The 25,060-nt window shown below is 34.3% G+C and overlaps 1 protein-coding gene across 7 annotated transcripts in view; it reads left to right on the top strand.

The window, feature by feature from the left end:
* LOC127562420 (protein unc-93 homolog A-like) overlaps positions 1–14,116 on the top strand; it is a 197,786-nt gene extending 183,670 nt beyond the window's left edge. For all 7 annotated transcript variants that reach the window (XM_051998110.1, XM_051998104.1, XM_051998105.1 and 4 more), the window contains 3 exons: positions 1,079–1,214; positions 3,728–3,859; positions 12,782–14,116. In XM_051998110.1, coding sequence (XP_051854070.1) covers positions 1,079–1,214; positions 3,728–3,859; positions 12,782–13,047 — 534 coding nt within the window. In that variant the 3' untranslated portion in view covers positions 13,048–14,116. The remainder of the gene's footprint in view (positions 1–1,078; positions 1,215–3,727; positions 3,860–12,781) is intronic.
* Positions 14,117–25,060: the final 10,944 nt, after the last annotated feature.

The raw sequence follows: 25,060 nt of genomic DNA, 5'->3' as shown, positions 1-25,060 counted from the left end.
AACTTCTTTTCACTCATCCAAGAGGACTACTTTTCCTATAATGTTAATGTATGCCATTTAAAGATGAACTTAGTCATGGCTTAATAGGCTTTATTGCCTTGGTTAAAATGTAGTTTGGAGACTAAGGATAAAGTGAGTTGGAACATGTACCAAGGAGCTCAAGTAAAATATTTTACATTTACTCAAATAGAAGCATTTTTTGCCTCCCATTTGCTGTAAGATTTTTCTCACTATCTTTATCATTCCCTGGGAATTTGATACAGTTGACGAGATGAAACAATAAACAAAATGCTGAGCATGGAGAGAGAAAATTTGAGTTCAAATCTAGATTCAGACATTTCCTAAGTCATTTAATCTCTTCCTACCTAAGTTTCTTCAACTATAAAATGAAAATATTATAGTACCTTTCTAATAGAGCTGTTGGGAGAATCAAATGAGATAATATTTGTATGGTGTTTAGCATAGTGCCTGACATAATAGGCACTTAGCAAATCCTTATTCCTTTCCCTCCCTTCACCAGTATTCAGCCTGTAATAAACAGTTTCGTCCATCATCTTTTGCAGCATAATTCCAAAAAAAAAAAAAAAAAGTGGATTAATTTGTACAGGTAGGATTGGGTTGAATTTTGTCAATGAACTCTAAATTCAGTTTATTTCCATCCAAAAAGATGTCATGTGGAAAGATGAGCATTTACCTTTAAGGACATAAATGGTGAAGCAATATTTCAGGCTAAACTGAACATGCTCTCCATCAAATGGTTTAGAATTAGAGCATGGTTTAGAATTCCTCTTGAAAAAGCTTGATTCTCAAACTGTGAGGCAGACTCGGCCTTGGAACCAGGAAGAACTGGATTCAAATTCCACTTTTGACACAATCTGGCTGTATGATTCTGGGCAAAACCCATACCTTCCCAGATTCTCTCAGGTAACTCTCCAGGATTGTAAATTATGGAGAAAGAACTAAGCTGCGTTAGTCGAGTTTCTTTATAAGCATGAAATCACAGGTTCAATCTTTATCCATGGAAAAGAACACTCATGAGTGAAAACATTATTTTAACATTTGCCTCTTTTTTCTCTAGTCATATGTCACTTGTGCCCTGGGGATTCGCTATGTTGGCTTCGTGATGATTTGCTCTTCAGCCACCAATTCCATTAGCTCTTTGATATTTGGAAAAATCTCCCAATACACTGGCAGAATAGCTTTGTATGCACTAGGTTTGTAATAGCTCTTACTTATTTACTTTATCATCTATTTAACTTATTAATAAGTTGCTATCTTTTCTGAGATGATGCTTCTAATTTGTCAGTCAGCAGGGTGAGGAAAGAGTATACTAGAATTAGACTGGATCAAGCTTCTTTTTGGATTCCTTTCTATTCATGTAATTGGGAAGAAGTTACTTCTGCTCTTTTTTCTCTGGGCCTTAGTCTTCTCAACTGTAAAGTGGGGGCTAATAGTGTTAAACTCAGATACAAAACTACTAAACTGTACTTAGGACTCCTATAGAAGTGTATATTGACTTAGAAAACCACATAGTAACATTATTTATGTTCTATTGTATTTTTATTTATTTTTATAACTACTTCTCAATTATGTTTTAATATGACTTCCCAGCATTGGGGTATGTTTGACACCTTTGGACTAAATCACAGTGAAGGTCCTATCCAACCTTAAATTTTAGGAGGTTATGATTCAAGGATGTTGTTTAGAAAGCACTTTATATAGATATATTTATATGCACACATATATACCTATATTCACCTATATGTATTGCTTATTATATTATCATTATACCAACAAAACACGTACTTTTTCTTTTATATTAAATTATACTTTTTTTATAAAGTATTTTACATATACATATACATATACGTAAACATCAACTAACTCATTAGATCCTTACAGAAGCACTCAGAAGTATTCATACTCATTTTCACCCAATCCACTTCATGGTGAATAATAGACATTTGTCAGATGGTGGACCATGACTAGAAGAATAGCTGATAAACAAATTAACCCAAATCACACTAATGATATATGATTGTGGGATTATAATATGGAACGCCAATAAAATTAAGGAGAAATCTTGTAGTAAACTTAGGGGATGTCTAATAAGGAGAAACCTTAAAGACTATCTACCTAAATCTTTTTGTTTTATAGATGAAGAAACTGAAGCCTATAAGGTGAAATGATTTACTTATCTAAAGTCACAGAGATAGTTGTAGAACTAAAATTTCCCCAAAGGCAGTCTTCTTGCTCTAAATCTAGGCTTTTTTTCCCTCCCTTTTTCTGGCTTTCTAATATAGCAATATAGAAATTGGAAGATTGGCTTGGAAAAAGGCTTATTAAGATATCATTATTAAGATTATTACTAAGTCCAGTTACTGCTTCTACCATGTATACAAATTTCATTCCCAGCCTGCTGTCCTATAGCTTTATTCTTTACTCATATCCATCAAATTAGACATATTTTATTTAGTCCATTATTTTAATAGTCTTATTGCTTGAGAATCAAGAAGGAAGAGAATAGAGTTGAACATGAATAATAATAAGCATGGATTTTAAACCATGAAGTTGGAAACGTATCTCCAGTTCTGGATAGAAAAAATTGGAGGATAGAGAATTTCATCAGTAAGGAATATGGGCAGGTCCTTTCCTGTTCCAAAGATATATTTATTACATTTTAAAGAGAAACAAAAATTATTTTATGAGCAAGAAACCAGGATGGTGACATAAGATGGAAGTCACAATTGTCAGAAATGTTCTCAGTTGCCATTGTTAGAGTTAGCATGATAAAGTAGAAAGAACCCTCAATTTAGAAAGCTTTTCTGAATTCCTAATAATTAACATACTTTTGTTTTCCTCCTTCACATCTAATATTGGCAATTGTCCTACATATTGAAGTTGTAAAATATAGTGCTTCTTATGATCTTTATTGTTACCTCATATTAAGGTTCCCCTGTTGGAGTGTTTTTAGTTTAGTCTTTGGAACCAAAATATCTACCAATTAGACAAACCAATCAAAAAGCCTTCCCTGTGATGACCACATCGTCCAAAATCAGCCAGAGTCAGGAAGTCAGGATAAGGGGAAATCCTTGATCTTTATTCTGTGGGGAGGTGAAGGGGAATGGCAATACAAAGTGAGAGCAATCTCGACAGGAATCCAGCCAGCAGTGCCTCTGGCTCTCAGACTCCACCCACCAAATCCTCTACCCAATCTCCTATACAACACATCAAACTTGCACAGAGAGTGGGTAGGGCCATTCTTTCTCCAAGTATATATTAATAGAGTATTGTTCAATTGATAATTAGTCTCAAGTGTTCGGGACCTCAGTGCAATGACTCAAAAGCTTCAGCCCATTACACTTCCTTAGTGTTCCAGGGCCTATTTTAAGTGCTTAGAATATAAAAGAAAATATAACAGAAAGAAAAAAAAATCCATGGATGCCTAGAAACCAAAATTTAGGTTTGTATTGATTGGAAGTTATTTATCCCAGGAGCATCTGTTTTTTATCTTAGTATAAAAAGGGGACTCATAAAAGCCTAATAACCATGATCAAGTAAACATGGTCAAAGAAAACACTTAAAGGAAACAGTGTTCAAATTGAGGAAACCAAAAGATCAGAGAAAGAATTTCTTCTGTGTATCTAAATTCTGCCTTCTGTTCTTTTACTTATTTACAATAGTCATTTGTTTCCTTTTAAATTTTTCTTCTCTCTTCAACTCATAGGTACAGTAACACACCTCACCTGCATAATTTCCCTTTTGGTGTGGAGACCTCATCCCTCTCAGCAGATTCTCTTCTTCTTATTTGCTGCCCTCTGGGGACTAGGAGATGCTGTTTTTCAGACACAAAACAATGGTAAGCATCATTCTTCAACTTTTGCACCTTAATCCCATGAAGATGGTGGAAGCTTCTAGGAGGGAAAGAAAACCTGAAAAATCAAACAGTGCCTCCATCAGTGATCATTTAAGTGCCTACTATATGCCAGAAACTCTGTCAGGTCTTCATGTTACAAATACAAAGACTGAAATAATTCCTATTTTAGCTTAGGTTTTATGTGGGAAACAAGACATACATACATAAATAGATACAGAATAAGTACAAATGCAAGGTGGTTAAATGCAAAATATTTAGAAAGAGAGGGCACTAACAATTGAGATGGATCAAGAAAGACTTTATGTAGGAAGTGGTAGTTGAATAGTAGTTGATTAGAAGAGATTTAAGAAAATAAAAGATGAAATGCCACTTAAGGGGAACAATGAGAAAGTCAGTTTGCTTAGTTCACAGAATGTAAGAGGGATGGTAATGTTCAATGAAGCTAGAAAATACTTTGGGGTCAGAAAGACTTTTTTTTCTTTTAAATAACTTTTTATTGACAGAATCCATGCCAGGGTAATTTTTTACAGCATTATCCCTTGCACTCACTTCTGTTCCGATTTTTCCCCTCCCTCCCTCTACCCCCTCCCCCAGATGGCAAGCAGTCCTTTACATGTTGAATAGGTTACAGTATATCCTAGATACATGTGTGCAGAACCGAACAGTTTTCTTGTTGCACAGGGAGAATTGAATTCAGAAGGTATAAATAACCCGGGAAGAAAAACAAGCATGCAAATAGTTTACATTCATTTCCCAGTGTCCTTTCTTTGGGTGTAGCTGCTTCTGTCCATCCTTGGATCAATTGAAACTGAATTAGCTCTCTTTATTGAAGAGATCCACTTCCATCAGAATACATCCTCATACAGTATCATTGTTGAGGTATATAATGGTCTCCTGGTTCTGCTCATTTCACTTAGCATCAGTTCATGTAAGTCTCACCAGTCCTCTCTGTATTCATCCTGTTGGTCATTCCTTACAGAACAATAATATTTGTTCATATACCACAGTTTACTCAACCATTCTCCAATTGATGGGCATCCATTCATTTTCCAGCTTCTAGCCACTAAAAACGTTCATATACCACAGTTTACTCAACCATTCTCCAATTGATGGGCATCCATTCATTTTCCAGCTTTTAGCCACTAAAAACAGGGCTGCCACAAACATTTTGGCACATCAGAAAGACTTTAAAAGTCAGAGTTAATATAATAATTTAGAGATCCATAGAGAGCCACTGGAGATTATTAAATAGGGGAATGAAATTATCTGATCTGAAAGATTTGGCCACTGATTGGATATAAGGTGGGAGAAATAAGAATTCAAACATGATGTCAAAGATATAAACTTGGTTATTGGAAAGAATGGTGGTCTTTTTACAGAAATGGGAAGGTCTGAAAGAGAAATGATTTGGAGGAAGGAAAGGGAAGTTCTATTTTGAACTTTGAATTTGAGATGCTTCTGGATCATCTAATTTGAAATATCCAATAAGAAGTTGGTAAAGTGAGACTAAAGCTCAGGGAGACATTTTATCCATCAATGAGTTATTTTCATGGAAATGAGACTAAAGCTCAGGGAGACATAGGACTGGATATATTGATCACTCAGTTATTTTCATGGAAATGATAATTGAATTCAGATAACTGATAAGATTAAGAGAAAGTGTATAGAAAGAAAAGAATAATACCCAGGATAGAGTCTGAAGAATATCCACTATTAAAGGACATCAAGGATATGGTGAGCCAGCAAAGGAGACTGAGAAGGAACAAACATTGGAGCAGAGGAGACAGTATCCAGGAGGAGAGGGTGACAAACAAGGTCAAAAGAAGTAGAGATCCTTATCAAGAAGGATGAAGATCTGGAAAAGACTCTCTGATCTTGCAATTATGAGATCAAGGGCAACTTCAGAGAGAAGCTTCAATTGAGTGATACAATCAGAAGCCACATTACAAAGGGTTTAATAGTCAGTGAGAGGAGACGAAGGAGAGGCTGTTATTGTAGACAGCTTCTCAAAACATGGCTGAAAAAGAAAAGATATAGCAAAGTAACAAGGTTATTAGGGTCTGTTGCTATTGTTGTCGGTCAGTTGTGTCCAACTTTTAGTGCCTCCATGTAAGATAGCATGCTGGAAAGATAGCATTATCCTCCACTATCTCCCAAAGTCTGTCCCTTAGTGATTAAGGCAATTTTCTAATTCTATAAGTTTTAGAGAAAGTGCAGACTTGTATCCATGAATGGAATTTCTTCATCTATGACTTCACAATATCAATGAAATCACAGAAATTTAATAACATTAAAAGCGAAAGTAAATGCACATATAATTTAGACCAAAAAAAATTCACTCATACACACACACACACACACACACACACACACACACACACACACACACATACACATTCAATATATGAGGTCAGAGTATTTTGACCATCTTTTCATTGGATTATTTAGAATACAGGATTAATTTTGTGGTATAGAGGTCTCCACCATTAGACTTGCAAAAACAAAGTGATCAAAAGTAAAAGGAATATGAAGCTTGGTTATAAAGACAAAAATTATTTTGACTTTACATGGGATAGTCATTGTCACAGACTGGGAGTCATGTCTGATTCCTCACTGTCTCTCATTCCATTGACAGAAACAGTTGCTAAATCTTATTGATTCTAGCTCCACAATATTTCTTGATATTTGTTACTTTCTTTCACATAATTATTGATCTTGTTGAGGCCCTCTTCACCTTTTTCCTAGATGGCTGCAGTAGCATACAAATTAGTCGTCTTCTCCAAAGCATAAGCTTCCTCCATTAGTATCTTCCCACGCTTAGAATAATACTGATAATAAGAATAAGAAAAACTAGCTATTGTATTGCATCTATTATGTGCTGGGCATTATGCTAAGCACTTTGCAAATATTATCTCATTTGATCTTCACAACAACTCTAAGGCGCTATTATTGTCATCCCTATTTTACAGTTGAAGAAACTGAGGCAAGCAGAGGTTAAGTGACTTTTCCAAGTTTACATAGTGAGTTTCTGATGCTGGATTTGAACTTCAGTCTTCTTTACTCCAAACCCAGCATTCTATTTCACTGTACAACTCTTCACCTCCAACTCTTAGAATATGCTTTCTTTCAAAACTCAACTCAAACATGACTTCTTGACTCTCTCAGATGCTATACTTGCCATCCCCAATACTTATTATTAATTGTGTATGTATTTTGTATATATTTATGTTGGCATTTAGTCTCTACCAACATAAAATAAGCTTCTTGGGGACAAGAACTGCCTCATATTTATCTTTATCCCTAAGGTTTAGCACAATGCTTGGAATGTGGTAGATGCTCAAATAAATTCTTACTGATCAATTGGGCATTAATTGAGGACTCTAAATGAAAAGTTAACTGGCATTAATTTGAATAGAATAGAACTTTGATTTGGAAAACAGTAATATGCTTAAAAAAGAATCATCATTAACATTCTATCTATTATATTAATTCAGCTTCCATTTTGTCTTCACTCTAAATAATATCTTAATAACTAAATTTATATATATGTATATATATATACATGCATACATATATATATATATATAAATAAAATTTATTTTTGCTGAGGCAATTGGGATTAAGTGACTTGCTCAGAGTCACACAGCCAGGATGTTTTAAGTGTCTGAGATCACATTTGAACTCGAGTCCTCCTGACTTCAGAGTTGGTGCTCTATCCACTGTACCACCTACCTGCCCCAATTGAACTTTGTTTACATTGTTCATATCTCCCATGTTATAGTTGTAAGTTTATGTCCATTAAAAAGAACTTAGTAGAGTCAATATGCTATCAGAAATTACGTAAATTGCCATTGATTAGAGAAATGCAAATTAAAACAACACTGAGGTTCAACCACACCTCTCAGATTGGCTAAGAAGACAGGAAAAGATAATGATAAATATTGGAGAGGATGTGGGGAAAACTGGGACACTAATGTATTATTTGTAGAGTTGTGAAATGATCTAGCCATTCTGGAGAACAATCTGGACTCTGCCCAAAGGGCTATAAAACTGCACTCTTTGACCCAGAAGTGCCATTACTGTGTCTATAGCCCAAAGAAATCATAAAGGAGGGAAAAGGACCCATGTGTGCAAAACTGTGTGTAACAGTTATTTTTGTGGTGGCAAATAATTGGAAAATGAGTAGATGCCCATCAATTGGGGAATAGCTGAACAAGTTGTGGTTAATGGAATATTATTTTCTCTAAAGAATGATGAACAAGTTGATTTTAAAAAGGCCTGGAAAGATTTACATGAACTGATATTGAGTAAAACAAGCAGAACCAGGAATAATACATCATACACAATAATAGCAAGAATGTGCAATAATCAACTATGAAAGACTTGGTTCTTCTCAGAGGTTCAGTGATCTAAAGAAATTCCAATAGATTTTAGACAGAAAATGCCATCTGCATCAGAAAAAGAACTAAGGAGACTGAATGTAAATAAACACATGCTATGTTCATTTTTTCTGTTTTTTTTTTTAATCTCTCCCATGGTTTTTCCCTTTTGATTTGATTTTTCTCTCTCAACATGATTCATAAAGCAATATGTGTTAAAAATTAGTTAACTTAAAAAAAGAAAGTCTATAAATTTTCAGTAGTGAATGAATGTGAATCACTGTGCAGCCTAGAGGAAACAACTCAATTTTCTTCTTAATATATTAAAAACAAAGAAATAAAAATCAGAATCGTGAAATTGTTCAAGAATCATAATTCATGATAATAAAAGACATTAGAATACCTGAAAAAAAAAAGAATTGCACATAACTTTTGTCACCATTTCAAATTTCTAAAATCATCCCTCCTTTCCTCACTTTTTAATTAATTTTAATCTTTGGGTCAAATTTACAATTTTAATCTTTGAATAATATTTATAATTTTAAAGAAAATAAAGTATATATCATAATATCTATAATTGAATTTAGCAAATTCAATGCTATGTTAGATTTCCCTTTTCAATAATCGTCTCTCAATTAAAAGCTGAGTGATGAATCTCCAACAAGAAATAAAATGAGTAAAAATTGGGAAAGGTGATATCCCTTATAGTATAATTGTCACTTGATATTTCTCACAGGGCTCTGGGACTTCCTTTCCTTGGAACAGTAGGGATGTAAGAATTTTTATCTTTTTATTTACTCTGATCATTAATAAAAGATGGGCAAAATGCCATGTACACTATTATGGACTAATGATGTATTTTCTTTAAGATATAAAGATGCATTCTAAAAATATTCTTTCGCCCAATAATCTGTGAAAGGGGATTAGTCAGGACTGATGGACTCCAAAAATCTGGCTTCTCTTTCTACTATATTTAATATATGTTTTTCAGGACACATTCAAATCAATGAGATCCCAAATCCATTTGAGTGTCTGAGATATCAGAACAAGTCTTCAAAGTTTACCTTATGATGAAATTTTCTGTATGCACATAATTTAGGATAGGATTTGATACAGGTCTTGTCTATCCAGGAAAATGAGAGAGATAAATAGACTGGAAAGCTATACTATTTTAAATTTCCTTTATTCTGTTTGTCTCTTTTGCCACCACTACCACTCAGTGGAATTTCCTTTTTACAGAAACTTGACAGAATAGATTTGTTTCTTTCTGGGTGTTGATTGAACTGAGTCTGGTCTTTTATGAATCTGAGGAGAATCTACTTATTTATTCTACAATCCTGATTGAGTGCCTACTATCTATATGTAAGATATTTCTATTGGATAGTATTCATTATTTCATTTGTTACCAGCCTTACAAATCTCTTTTATACCACGCATACAATCAGCCACTTATAGACTTTCTGGCAGTGGGTAAATGTAATTCTTCATAGTTTGCCTTTTCTACATTTTCTTAGAAGCCAGTGTCAAGTTCAGAAAAAGATAAAAGGATTCTTTCCTATTAGAAGATTCTCTCTGGGCAAAACCATTGCCAAACAGATTTGCCTTTTCAACTTAGGAGAAGGAGGCAAAGGGCTCTTCCTCTGTTTTGTTTTTGTCATACATTTTCCAGCCAGCCACTCCAATCAATTCTATTTCATCAACTCTATACCCCATTCTCTTAACTAACTGGCATTTAAGGTGTACAATCACCACGTCACAGGACAGAATGGCCTTTTCTTACTTTATTTTACAATTTTCCCATCTTTCAGAAATATGTGTCTGAATTTAGAGATCCTACAATAATGGACACTCTGCTTCTTTTCTTTGCTGAGGTCCTTTTTAAAATTTATACTAAATTTTGAAATCTGTGAAATTCTGTGATCCTTTGATCACAGAACTTTGGAGATATAAGGAACTGGAGAAAGCAAGCACAACAGTTATCTGAGATATAGGGAAATTGAATTTTCATAGAGATCAAATGTGTTGCATTTAGACAATGCCTGGTACATATAGTAAAAGCTTATTGTTATTTGTTATTGACTGACTGATGTGGCTGATTTCAGTAGCTGTACATGGCAGAGTCTAGACTTTCATGTAGGTCCATAGACTCATAACCTCATCTTTTTGTATTATAGAATCTGTGCTTTGGTGGCCAGAACAAGAGAGTCAAGGAAGTGTCTTCTCTTGGCTTAATGGCATAACTTGTTCACACAACTTAAATTTTGGTTTAATTGAGAAAGCACCGAAGGAAACTAATCATTGACTTAAAAAATAGCAGCATTTTAGATTAAAAATCAAGTTTTGCATAACATTAGGTTGGGAAACAAACCAAATAATTATTGTATTTGATTTGAGCTCCTATAAATTATAAAGAAGGAAATGAAATTTAAAAATATAATCAAGGCAATATTAATCAAAGGCTCTCAACTCAATCAAAATTTCCCACTCTTTGCTTCTGTGTTTGGACTGAACTTTAAAGACTTCTGGAAAAAAAAATAAAAGAAAGAAATGAGAGGGTTTTTAAATGTTCCCAGGAGTATACTAATCCTAGTACTTTGCACCATTTGATTATTTTTAGATAATTCTCAAAAGATTTTGGCATTGAGATTGCACAGCTGCCAGATTCACAGCTGCTAAGTAGTCTGTTGGCAGGTGCCCTTAGGCAGAGAGAGGAAAAACAACCTTCTGTTCAGGAAGGTATGTCTTGAGAGTTTTGAAAGTGAGGGTTCATTTCCACTATATCATAAATATCAATGAAAGCAAAAGGATGAAAGTTCATTTATTGTATTTCATTACTTAGATGCCATATGTTCATTCAGAAGAAGCCAGTCAATAACTGAAAAGTTAAGGTCTTTTTCTTCATCCCTTTCAAGTTCGGAAAAAAAGTAGCTGTGTAATACAATGTATAGAGTGTTGGACTTTAACTGTGGAAGACCTGAGTTCAATCCTCCTTCAGATACTTAGTAGCTGTAACTTGGATGGATCACTTAAACTTTCTCAATTTCTGTTTCCTCCTCCCTAAAATAGGGATAATAATAGCGTTTCTTTCACAGGGTTGTTATGAAAATCAAGTGAAATCTCATACAAGATAAGTACTTTGCAAATTTTAAAAGGTACATGAAAAGAGTTGTGAGATAGGACTGCATTTCAGGCATGGGGGTAGCTAGGGCAATAGCACAGAGATGGTAAATGGTTTACTTCTACCATACATTGTGGCAGGAGTATGAAGCAAGAAAGATAGGGCTAGGATAGTAGAAACAATAATAGAACTTACTTCACAGGGTTTTGTGAGGATGAAAAGAAATCTTCTAAGATAATAATTTTGTAAATATTACCTGCCTCTCTCAGTCATTTTTATCAGTGTTGGAACTAAAAATGAGTTTCACAAAAGAAGTTTGTGTTTCTTTCTGGTTTCTAGCTTTCAGGTTCTCCCTTTTACAACTGATTCCCCTCAAATCATTGTAATCTTGTAGAGAGAACACATTTTTTTTCTTTTTATCCCTTGTCTTACCCCTTAAAAATAATCCAAGAACTTTATTTATGTTTTAGAGTTTTCCTAGAATAAGTCATGATATAAGGATGGAATAGGAATCTCATAAACAAAAAAGAAAGACTGATAAGACCTCTAAAATCCTCTAAAATTTTCTCCTTTGTTTTGATGGTCTCAGGAAACAGAAAAAATAAGTTATGTTCTTAGTGCTTCCTTTTTCATGAAACTGATTTCCCAGTTCTACTAGTTCTTAGTCAACCAACATCTTTCTATCTGGCTTAAATGGGAATTTAATTTCTTGCTTTCAAATAAAATGACTTGGGTTTGGCAAAGTAATAAGAACCTCAAGCTTTAATATTCACTCCCTTTTTTCCCAGAGAAGACTCTCTTTGTGGTTTCTCACAAGTAAGGAAAATATATTTATTCCCTTTATCTTAAATGAGCAGCTAGCACAGATAGCAATCTTCTAAGGGAGATGAGACAATGTCTTAGAATATGACTTTTTTTTTTTTTTTTGAAGGGCATCGATTAAAACTGCTAAGGGCCAGGATGCTGGATCATAAAGCATAGGAAAGATGCAAAGATAAGAGATTACGATCAGATATAGGAAATTAGAAGTTCTTAAATATGGAATTAGAACATGTGTGAGTGATTCTTGAATTAAATCTATATCTATGAATGTACTGCTAATTGTTATTACTGCTTCCTTTGTTTGTCCTTGCTTTTGATAGTTAGCCCAGGTAATAATGAGTTAATAATAGCAGGTTATTATTTTTCACTTCTGGAGAAATAAGAGTAAAATATAGAAAAATCAAATCGAATAGCAATTTGTTTTAGCTTTAGTACCAAAATGGAAGAGTTACTTAAAAAAGAAAGCCAACACATTTTGATGAGAATATTTGGGGAACACTGATGTGTGGGTTCCTAATCTCAGAAATAAAAAAAAATAGCATGGTTTCAGAATAAATTTATCATTTCTTTCTTTTTTCCTTGCAGCACTCTATGGAGTTCTATTTGTGAAAAACAAGGAGGCTGCTTTTGCCAATTACCGCCTTTGGGAGTCCCTTGGATTTGTCATTGCTTTTGGATACAGCACATATTTGTGTGTCAACATCAAGTTATATATTCTGCTCGGAGCACTGATTTTTTCAGTGGCATTCTATGGGAGTGTTGAGTACCTGCAATATAGGGATTTGCCTGAGACAATTTCTGATAAAATGGAGAACCAAATAGAAGAAACAGTTATACAAACAAAGATGTAAAAATGACAAAAGTGCTTGAGGAGAAACTATAAGACCACCTCATAATGGTTTTCTCTGTAGAAGCACCGAAGTATTAAATTGTTTTATCAGAACAATTTCAACATTGGTCACGATACTTCAATGTATGTGTGATCCCATGAATGTGAATATTCTCTCCTTCCATTGGTCCAGATCCATCCACTTCTTTTCTTCCTATGTAATTCTTGTCCATACTCTCTGTCCATATATAGCTCTTCCACTGGGAATCTGTGCAATCTTCTGGAATATCCATCCAGATCTTTTTATGTTGGGGGAAGTGAGGGTATAGTATTTGGGGTATTCACTAATATCCCTTCCTTTTGCTATTTGACTGGTTCCCTTCTTATTATATAATTCTTCAATTGTATTTCATATTCCACCTCTTACATTGCTGGAATCATGCTTCACCCCACTTTGGCCAGTCCCTATCAATTTTGATTTCCTATAGATTGTAATGTTAAGAGATTAAAAATTACACAGTTTTTCAGAAAGAAGTTTTATATAAAAGAATTGAGTCTTGATGCCAGGGAATAGCTCAACCTCATTGAAAGTGTTGCACAAACTTCCAAATGCAATATAATACTTTCTCTTTCTGCTGTTCTATTCTGGGTCCAACTTATATTTAACTGTAGTGCCATAGTTGAATATACCTGAGGATTAACTTAATGGAATAACCATATGATTTCTTGTCACAGATTAAACTATAGCTTTTTTTATCCTTTTGATTTTTTTTTTTACTGAATAGATGTTATAAGAATTTTTTTTTCATAATCATCTATCTAAATAAGGAGACTTTGTATTACTAGGGGGCTTAATAAAGTAGACCAATATCATCTTCAGATTGAAGTATGCTCTGTGTGTGTGTGTGTGTGTGTGTGTGTAGCAAGTTTAAGGTTCCCTGGACTGGCCACATTCTCCTTTGGGTCACCCATCTCTCACTCTGACTTTGGCATATATTCAATTTTATTCTCTTGATCTTTAAAAAGGTCCAGGTGTCTTTTTTAAAAAATATTTTCTTGATAATCAATAAATTATATCATCTTTTTTATTATTTTGACTCTATCCACAATTCATTAAATATTATTTATTTAATAAACTGGAGAAACCTATTTTCCCAGAAATGATTGCTTATGTATAAAATCCACTAATCTCTTGTATTCAAATACCAAAAGTACAAGTCATACAGTTGATTGACAATGTAAGCAATGATAACATAAGACATAAATAGTCATTTACAGTGTTTTTGCTATGAGATGCCACCCTAAGTCATTTCAAACTATAATTGCAACCATCTTCTCTTAACCTCTGAAAATAGTCCTGTATCACTCAATTTCTCTCAAATCAATTTCATGAAACAGGTAGATAGATAATAAATTAGGTAAGAACTTTGGACTGAATATCAAGAAGATCTGAGTGGAAAAATGACCTCAGACATTTTCTAATTTTGTGATTCCAAGGAAGTTACTTAACTTTTGCTTGCCTCATTTTCATTCAGAAAATAAAGTTAATAATTGCACCTTTCTCACAGGATTGTTCTGAGAATCAGGTGAGATAAACATATAGAATTTTACAGACCTCAAAATTGCTTGTAAAAGTGATAACAGCTTCTTAAAAGATACTGTTTCCTTTCTATACCTCTTCATGGTCAAGACTTTCAGAAAACAGTATACACATATTCTTCATTTATACTCAAGAAGAAAATTGACTTTTATATCCTCTCAGATCTAGACTCTATCCCACATTTCTGATGAAATAAATGATAAGTGCCTGTCTTTTGAACTTTGCATTCAAGAACATGGAATCACATAGCAAATAACTCTTTCTTACTTCCAGTATTAAATAATATAAACTGAAAGATAAAGGGACAGTTAGCTGGCACAATAGATAGGCTGGAGTCAGAAGGATTTAATTTCAAACTCAGCCTCAGACACTAACTATATGAACCTAATGAGTTGGAGTAGGAAATGGCAACCCCAAATGGGGTCACAAAGAGTTGTCTGTGACTGAACGTTAACATAGATAAACATTTAAAAAGAAAATTTTCATCTTCAGGATGGAGTGAGAACCCAGTTAGTTACAAGGATACTTAGCATTGCTCTTTTTCCCCACCTCTACCCTCCACACTCTCTGTGTTATCTTAGAGGATAAATGGGACAATTTTATATTTGTCTTTCTATCCTCAGCCACAGAGAAGAGGCTTAATCAATATATCCTGATTGGTTCATTTAAAGTAAAGAAAAAAAGATTTCAAGAGAACACTTAGCTGACCCTGAAGAATTCTACTTAACAGAGCCAAATAAATAATATTCTTCAGTACTGAAAGAACAGGCAAAAGTGGTTGCTGTACTGCTGGCTGTGATCTTGAAAAGATTTATATTTACAGAATTGAGGAAGATCAAATATTGTCCTTTTCAAGAAACAAAATAGAGTTTACAACAGTAGTCCAGGACATTGGACTTTGATTTCTAGTTAAATCTAAAATAGTATTTTTAAAGGGATATTAATAGAATACAAGTTTCTTAAGGATTTCATTCTTATATTTGTATTCCCAACATCTCACACCTATGCCTGGCACAGAGGAGATGCTTCATAAATGCTGTTGAATAAATAATCCAGAAAAGGAAACAGATAACAAAGAGCCAGTATGGTTTTATCAGGAATGAATTATACCACTCTAACCCCATCTCTCTCTTTTTTTTTTCCACAGGGTTATTACACTGGTTGCTCAGACTAATGGTATAAATAAAGTTTACATAGATTTTATACCACATTTGACAACGAGTCTCATACTATACTTATATATAAGTTGAAGAGATTCAAACCACATGAAAGTAGTCAATGGGATTTGGTATCTAGTGAAATAGAGTCAAAGAATATTGGCTCTTTTCAACAATGAGATGATTCAGGCCTGTTCCAATGATCTTGTGATAAAGAGAACCATCTACACCCAGTGAGAAGACTGTGGGAACTGAGGGTGGATCACAACATAGCATTTTCACTCTTTTTCTTGTTTGCTTGAATTTTTTCCTTTTTGATTTTATTTTTTCTTGTGCAGCAAGATAATTGAATAAATATATGCATATATTGGATTTAACATATTTTTTAAAAACATGTTTAATATATTGGATCACTTGCTACTTAGGGTAGGGAGTGGGGAAAAAAGGAGAAAATTAGAACACAAATTTTTGCAAGGGTTAATATTGAAAAATTATTTATTCATATGTTTAGAAAATTAAAAACTTTAATAAAAAAGAATAGTCCTTAATAGGCATAGATGGGACAATAGCTGGATAATACGAATTCTTTTGTGAAATACCCCAAGAATCTGTACTTGGTGCTAGAGAGAAATGTCAATATTTGCCAGGCTCTATTTTTAATCACTTTTGCCACTGTGACAACTAGAATGTTTATATCTTGAAAGCAATGGAAAGGAGACTGAAAAAATCAGTTCTGGATGCCAGCTTCTTGATCAATCTTCACTGTTTCTACACCATGTCATCTTCTCTTTTAGAATTATTTATCTCTAGGTTTGGGGTTATGATCATTTGGGAGATTGAAAGCCTGGAGAATGGAGCCTTTGAGATTTGATATTACATACCTTTCTGTGAAGTATAGGCTTGCACTAGGACCTTTGGGGAAAGAGCAGAAAGCTGGTATTTTTATCAATGATTTGCATCATGGCAATCAATGGTGGCATGTTTTTCATAGTTATAAATGGCAAAACAACTGAAGGAATATCAAGCACAATTAATATAAGTTTTGACAGATAAATATAAAATTTTGCTTGTGTTCAAGAAAATCAACTTTACAAGTATGGGTCGGGGGAGGTATGGCTCAACAGTTCATTTGGGAAAAAAAAAAAAAACCTTTTATTTTAAAATACAAGAGTACACTAGTACACTATAGCCTTAGAGCCAAATCCAGCCCTTTAGCTAAGAATGGTTTTTACATTTTTAACACAATAAAACTTTATATAAAAATATTTTTAAAAATTCTTAGTGCATAGACCACACAAAAATAGTCATCATGCTTTTGTCCCTGGAATTTAGTTTGCTAACCTTTGTTTTGGCAGTTAGAAAGGTGAATACAGATTAACAGTATAATCTCTTAGGTTTCATCAAGAGAAGCACATATCAAAGATCCATGTTCTGGTCAAAGCATTCCTCACTTAATGTGTCCTATTCTATACACCACATTTCAGGAAAGAAATTGATAATCTGCAGAGCACCCAGAGGGAGTAATCAGAATGATTCTGGGCAATTTTCACATCTTATTTCCTCCACTCCTGCTATCATCATTCAAGTCAGAAGTTGAACTGAAGTCCTCTGATGTCAAATCCATTGTTCTTACCACCATAATATTTTAGATGAGCTTTAATAATCTACTTCGAATATTCATCAATCCTATGAAATTATTCCATGCATGGTGTAGCAGCCATGCACAGGCTGCTTGTCCTCATTTTGGGCTTTGATTCACAACTGGCAACTGGCTCACAATTAACTGCCAAAGAAGAGTGAGCCCTTGAGTATTATGAGTTATTATAGATAGTAGGGGAAATTTTTAGAAGCCCGGCCAAATTCTTTAGCTAGAAGCAGGGTCATTCAATAGATTGTTTTTATTTCCTGGGTTTGGGGAAGTCCCATTAAAAAGTATTTGCCCCCAAATACTGTGTTTGAAATTTCTAAAAAAAAAGTGGAAAAGCATTCCATTTTATAATAGTGAAAAGACTTTAAAATTTCTCTTGTATATGCTGTGAGCCTTTATCCCAATTTCTATTTGCACTTATAAATTGAGTCCCTAAAGCAAGATTACAGCTCCTCCTCAGCTCCTCCTAAGGTTACTCATGAAGGCTATTCTTTTATGTTAACTTGAGCCCCTATTCCAATATGTTTTCACCCAATGTTAATTGCCTGATATTTTTAGTATCTTCTTTATATAATCAATATCACCAATTAGTATCCTCAGTATAATTAATATTAATTTTTACAAAGGAGAGATCAAGATTTTACAAAGGCAGATTACTGAGAAGATATAGCAAGAAGTACAACTATATCCCCCAAATCAGAGACATAATCTCTCTTGTGCCATCTCAATTTGTGGGGAGAAAGGGTTCAACATTAAAGCAATTTCTATATAGCATTCACCCCCACTGAGTTCTTTTCTGAATGTGACATAGTTGATGGATGAGCTGCTGTCATTCTCTTTTTACTACTTTCATTTCATTTTTATTCTAAGACAAATAAGTTACTCAGTATTTCATTCTTTACAAGAGACAGACATCTGTCATGGACTTTAGTTCTTGGAACTCTGGGATAGCTTACTCTCAAAGTTCACAAAGTCACAGCTTAGTGAATGACCATTCATCTAAGATTCAGAAAGAACAAATGCAAAGAGGAAAAGACCAGAACCCCATATTCACAATCATGTGGGGGTCTCGGTAAAGACATTAAGGTCAAAGATGTGTCTCTCTACCCAAAGGCTTCATTCAATCACAGCCAAGATGAAAAGAGGTAAAGTTACTCTTGTGGGAAACTTTTTTCTGTCTCTTAGTCCTGTTTCAGCAGCTAAGTTAAAAACCCCTCTTTTTAAAGGATAGCTTTTATTATATATATATATATATATACATATATATATATGCAAAGATAATTTTTAACATTCACTCTTGCAAAGTTTTGTATTCCAAATTTTCTCCCTCTATTCCTCCCACTCCCTCCCCAGAAGCAAATAATCCAATATATATTAAACATGTGCCATTCTTCTATATATATTTCCACTATTATCATGATGCACAAGAAAAATCAGATCAAAAAAGGAAAAAAAATGAGAAAAGAAAACAACAAAAAGGTGAAAATACTATGTTGTCATTTATATTCTGTCCCTACAGTCCTCTTTCTGGGCTCTATCACAACTCTGTTGAAACTGGCCCAAATCACTTTGCTGTTGAAAAGAGCCAGGTCCATCAGAATTGATCATTGCATAATCTTGTTGTTGCTGTATACAATGTTCTCCTGGTTCTACACACTTCACTTAACATCAGTTCATGTAAATGTCTTTGAAATCATCCTGCTGATTGTTTCTTATAGAAAAATAATATTCCATAACATTCATATACCATAACTTTATTCAGCCGTTCTCTAGCTAATGAACATCCACTCAGTTTCCAGTTCCTTCCTGCTACAAAAACATTTTTGCACATATGGGTTTCTTTTCCCTTTCTAATGATCTTTTTGGGATACAGATCTCCTAGTGGTACTGCTGGATCAAAGGGTATGCACAGCTTGATAGCCCTTAGGGCATAGTTTCAAGTTGCTCTCCAGAGTGGGTGGATAAGTTCACAACTCCACCAATAATGTATTACTGTTTCAGAAAAACTTCCCTCTTAACTATGGAGTAAAGAGATTGAAAATCATCAGAAATCATACCTGCACCTGCTCTGAGAAAGTGGTTGCCACTGATTAGGATCTAATTACAAATTTACACCAAAGTATAAATCATTCTCACCTTTTTTTGTAATTTTGATGGGGAAAGGCAAAAGAAAATGAATATTAGGCACCTGAAAGAAAGAAATAAAATATAAGAATTTTTTTAAAAGCAGGAAGAGGACAGAAGAGAGGAATGACAAGGATCACTGAGACAAATAATGTCTACTTCAGAATTTGCTTTAGGTTATTTTGGTTAAAAACTTCATAAATTGAATTTTTTTGAAAAAAAATATAGCATCAAAGGAGAACTGGCTTTGGCTATTAAAAATTCTTAATTCATATTTAAATTGTAATAAAATTTTCCAGGACCTGTAATCAGTACAATGACAAAATGCCTCCAAGATCTTATTGATGAAGTAGACTTATAAGTACAAGGAATTTTTTCTGTCAGCCTCAAGCACACTGCTTCACACATAGAACTTAGTAAACTTATTTAATTGAATATTACAGAAAGAACAGAAAGAACAAAGGGGCATATAATGAGCATATTAAGAAATGCTACATTGGGAAAGCAATGCTATTACCTTTTTGTTTAGTCATTTTCCACTTGTGTCCAACTCGTCATCATTCAATTGGGGGTTTTCTTGGTAAAGATAGTAGAGTAGTTCGACATTTCCTTCTCTGGTTCACTTTACAGATGAGGAAATTGAGATAAGCAGGGTTATGTGACTTGCCCAGGGTCACATAGCTAATAAGTGTCTGAAGTCAATTTGAACTTAGGAAGATGAGTTTTCCTTACTCATGCACCAGTTGGCTGCCCTTGTAACTTTTATTTTAAGAGGAGTCATATAACATGAGTATAAAAAACTGACAAAAGAGTCAGGATTCAAATCAAGATTGGTTTAGGATACATACCAATTGTTTGATCTAGATAAACCACTTAAACTCTTAATGTCCTCACAAAAATTTTCTACACCAAATGAAATCAAATTACTAGACCAAAATGAAAAGAAAAACAACTCAGAATTACAAGCATAGTCAGGCAAATATTCTGTTTACTTTCTTATTCCAATTCCAAAGCATATCGTGTGATATGGAACACAAAAAACTGGTGATAGGCCCACACTATGAAGCAGAGCAGGGAAATGAGTATTCTTTTCTCATGCATATGATGTCCTAATCAAATTTATCTTTAAGAGTTTTAAAATTCTGAGTTTCTGTTTTTAAAAAGTGAGATCCAAACAATAATGATGAGAGGAAATAAGTCACATGGGAATCATTTAAAACTCTGAAATAAAAATCATGATTAATTGGTAGAAGAGTATTTTTAAATCAAAGTAATTTAACAGAAGAGTAATTAAAAAAAATCATAACTGACCTAAGAGTGAATAAATTGAAAACTTTTCAAATGAATATTTTAACGACTCCAGGATCCACTAAACAACTTATTTTATCTGATGCAGCTTAAAGTTTAAATTCCTTTCACATATTAAGTTCTATTTTTTAATAATTTTAGTATAGATATGTAAATACAGCTCAATCTCAATTAGTGCAAATAATGAATTCCCTGAAGTGGTCACATTAATCAAATTTGCACTGTCTTTTTCTATTAGGCTGAAATAGATTATCACAGTTTACATAATTATAACTTCAAATAGTATGAATTTGAATACTTGCAGCCACTGCAGTGGATTCATTATTTGGTACTAACTGATACTAGCTGTACAAACTCTGGGAGCTCCATTAGGCAGAAAATCCATAATTAAAACATGCTAGGACCAGCCATGGGGATGAGGAGGCAACCTCCTAGATCAACCTTCCAGATTCATAATATGTGTCCTGCATATATTAAGTGCTCAATATTTGTTTGCAGAACTTGAGTTGATCTTCATTATTTTTGCTTCAATCAAACCTGTAAAGCTGAATGTAGACTTTCTTTTCTTTTCTTTTCTTTTTCGAGTTTCTGATATATATATTTTTAACTTTTTATTGATAGAACCCAAGTCAGGGTCATTTTTTACAGCATTATCCCTTGCACTCACTTCTGTTCCGATTTTTCCCCTCTCTCCCTCTATCCCCTCCCCCAGATGGCAAGCAGTCCTTTACATGTTAAATAGGTTACAGTATATCCTAGATACAATATATGTGGGCAGAACCGAACAGTTCTTTTGTTGCACAGGGAGAATTGGATTCAGAAGGTATAAATAACCCAAGAAGAAAAACAGAAATGCAAGCAGTTTATATTCATTTCCCAGTGTTCTTTCTTTGAGAGTAGCTACTTCTGTCCATCCTTGATCAATTGAAACTGAATTAGCTTTCTTTATCGAAGAGATCTACCTCCATCAGAATACATCCTCAAACAGTATCATTGTTGAGGTATATAATGATCTCCTGGTTCTGCTCATTTCACTTAGCATACATTCATGTAAGTCTCGCCAGTCCTCTTTGTATTCATCCTGCTGGTCATTTCTTACAGAACAATAATATTCCATAACATTCATATACCACAATTTACTCAACCATTCTCCAATTGATGGGCATCCATTCATTTTCCAGCTTATAGCCACTACAAACAGGGCTGCCACAAACATTTTGGCACAGAATGTAGACTTTCTGCAGAAAGGTCCTAGGGAGCTTTCTTAATTCAGAGATTAACTATATGCTTTTCTTCTGGGGCATCACAGCCATGATAGAAATTTTATGATTATCTTTTAATTTTGCATTCATTGCAAGTTTCCCTAGAAATAATTGAGAAAACTCTAAAAAAGGAATATCCTTTTCTAAAATAAGCTATTCTATTTTAGAAGAAAAAGAAATAGAAAGAACTAAATCATAAAAGAACAAAGAGGAAAAGAACTTTCACGAATTCTGGATGTCAAATGAGACTGAGGGTGGGTTCATGTTCAGATTTTGCAAGGCCAGAAATATGACTAGGAATAGACATATTCTGTTTCCAACCAAGGCTCATTGCCAGATCCTTAGGGGAACTGCTCAATACCAAGAATTGAGAGCTGTATCCCTGAAAAGGTCAAGGCAAAGATGTTACTACCACCCTTGCCTTATAACTGTCATCAGCTTTGTCCCAAAGCAGCAATCATGGCTGGATAAATCTATTTGCTGATTTAGCGTATAACTGTGGCTCTGCAATAATTTCTGGGGGGATTTATCTGGCTCTCTACTTTTACCAATATTTTGCCACTGTGTCCGTACTTTGCCCTCTTATCTCTTTAGAATTATTTACTTTTGGGTAGGAGGCAATGATGACTGGGGAGAAGGAGAACCTGGAGAATTGACACTATAACACTCTCTGGGAAATCATGCTTACAAAAGGATTAAGGATCCTTGAGAAGAATCAGCAAGCTGGCATCCAGAATTGGTTGCCTCTGTCCTTCTGCTGCTGTTTTTAAAAAGGATGTAAACCTACTGATTGCCATATGGACATGGGAAACAAGAAGCTGCTATTGCACTTGGATGAAGGTGGTGAAACTTCCATAAAGTAGTGGGAATGGACTATGAGCTCTGGTAACTACAAACTGCTGTGGCAACAGACTTTATAGAACAGGGATTGGAACAGCATAGAGTCAAATTCTATAGCAGAGAAATCTGACCACTACTGCAACTTCTGCAAGGCTGGTGAGTTGGCAGAAGACTATTGCTTGTCTTACTGGACTTGCCCTTGATATAGTCCAAAGTCCAGAGCTGAGGTCCTGGACATATCTCCCATTCTGTTATTCCTTTATTATTATTATTATTATTATTATTATTATCCATCAGTATGGAGTGGTTCAGAATACTTTTTCTACAAGGAAATAAACGGGCAAATTGGGCCATATTTGGGGACATGATTGGAGGTGGACTACTCCACATAAAAATACTCAACCTTTCCCCTTTCACTATTGTTTCATTCAATAAGTCCTGAGGCCAAAATGTGTTGAATAGCTGTGTATGTGTATTGAGATTAGAGAAGTTTTCACATGGGGAATGGGCATTCAAAAGTCACAAATTTCAGGTTTGCAAAATTTTGAGTGATATTTTATATTATATTTGTTCCTCTTCATCTACCCTTAACTTCAATTAATTTCTCCCAAATGCTTTTGCCATCATTACCTCTTTTATCTTGTCTCACATGATGGAGTGGTTCATTTCTTTGCTAAGGTAAAAGTCTTTTTATGCACAAGTGCTGTCATAACATTCCCTCTTCTCAAGCAGAATGCCTCTTCTATCCCCCTCATACTTTCAATTATCTTCAATCTCTCCTTATGTGTTGGCTGATTCCCTACTGCCTACAGATTTTTTAATGTCTCTCCCATCCTCTCCAAACTCTCACTTAAGCCATTTATGCCCACCCACTATCATCTCATATCTTCCCTTTTTTATATAAATTTCTGGAGAAGACAATCTACAATAAGTTTTTTTTTTGTTTGTTTCCTTTTATTTCCTTGTACATGTTAACCTATACAAAATTAAATTCATTCATTTTTTTCCCTGTAACTTCCTTCTCTTCCCATCTCTCATTACTTTTGAATTACCTTATTAACAGAGTCTTCCAAACTAGGATCAGCTTTGACTTCTCTCTCTTGTCTCACTCCACTCCCTATCTGGTCTATTGCCAAATCCTGTCAGTTTTTGTAGTATTCTTTTCCTTCTCAAACACTCTTACAACTGGTACAGATCCTCATCATCTCATTCCTGGACTACTATTAATAGCCTGATGACTAATGCCCTGCCTCATTTCTTTCCATTCTAGTTCATCTTCCACTCAGCTGTCAAAATGAGTTTCTTAAAGCACAGGTCTGATTATGTCACTACACTACTTAATAATTTTCAGTTTATTAAAGCTCTTTATCACCTCCAGGTCAAATATAACATTCTATTTAGCATTCTAATTCTTTCATAATTTGGCTATCTCTTACCATTCTAGTCTTCCTACGGCTTATACCACCACTCCTGTCTGCCACCTCTTCTAATCACTTGGCGAACCAGTAATAGTAGCCTTCTTATTCCTTGTATGTGCTATTCCATTTCCTAGTTCTGGTCACTATCACCAACTATCCACCATATGTGGAATTCTTTCTCTTCTTATTTCTGCCTTCTGGCTTTCCTAGCTTCAAACCCCAGCTAAAATATCACATATTATAGGAAGCCTTTCTTGATTCCCTGTAGTTCTAGTGCCTTATCTCCCTTCATTATACTAATTTGTTTTTCATGTAGTTTGTATATATCTCTTTGCCATTTCTTTTCCATTAGACTCTGAACTCCTTTTTTTTTTTAATTTTATAATAACTTTTTATTGACAGAACCCATGCCAGGGTAAATTTCTACAACATTATCCCTTACACTCACTTCTGTTCCGATTTTCCCCCTCCCTCCCTCCACACCCTCCCCTAGATGGCAAGCGGTCCTATATATGTTAAATATGTTGCAGTATATCCTAGATACAATATATGTTTGCAGAACTGAATAGTTCTCTTGTTGCACAGGAAGAATTGGATTCAGAAGGTAAAAATAACCCGGGAAGAAAAACAAAAATGCAGATAGTTCACATTCGTTTCCCAGTGTTCTTTCTTTGGGTG

The sequence above is a fragment of the Antechinus flavipes genome, chromosome 4 (assembly GCF_016432865.1).
Source record: "Antechinus flavipes isolate AdamAnt ecotype Samford, QLD, Australia chromosome 4, AdamAnt_v2, whole genome shotgun sequence".
In the NCBI taxonomy this organism is placed as follows: domain Eukaryota; kingdom Metazoa; phylum Chordata; class Mammalia; order Dasyuromorphia; family Dasyuridae; genus Antechinus; species Antechinus flavipes.
Note: the sequence above shows the minus strand (reverse complement) of the source record. Positions and strands in the feature narration are given on the sequence as shown.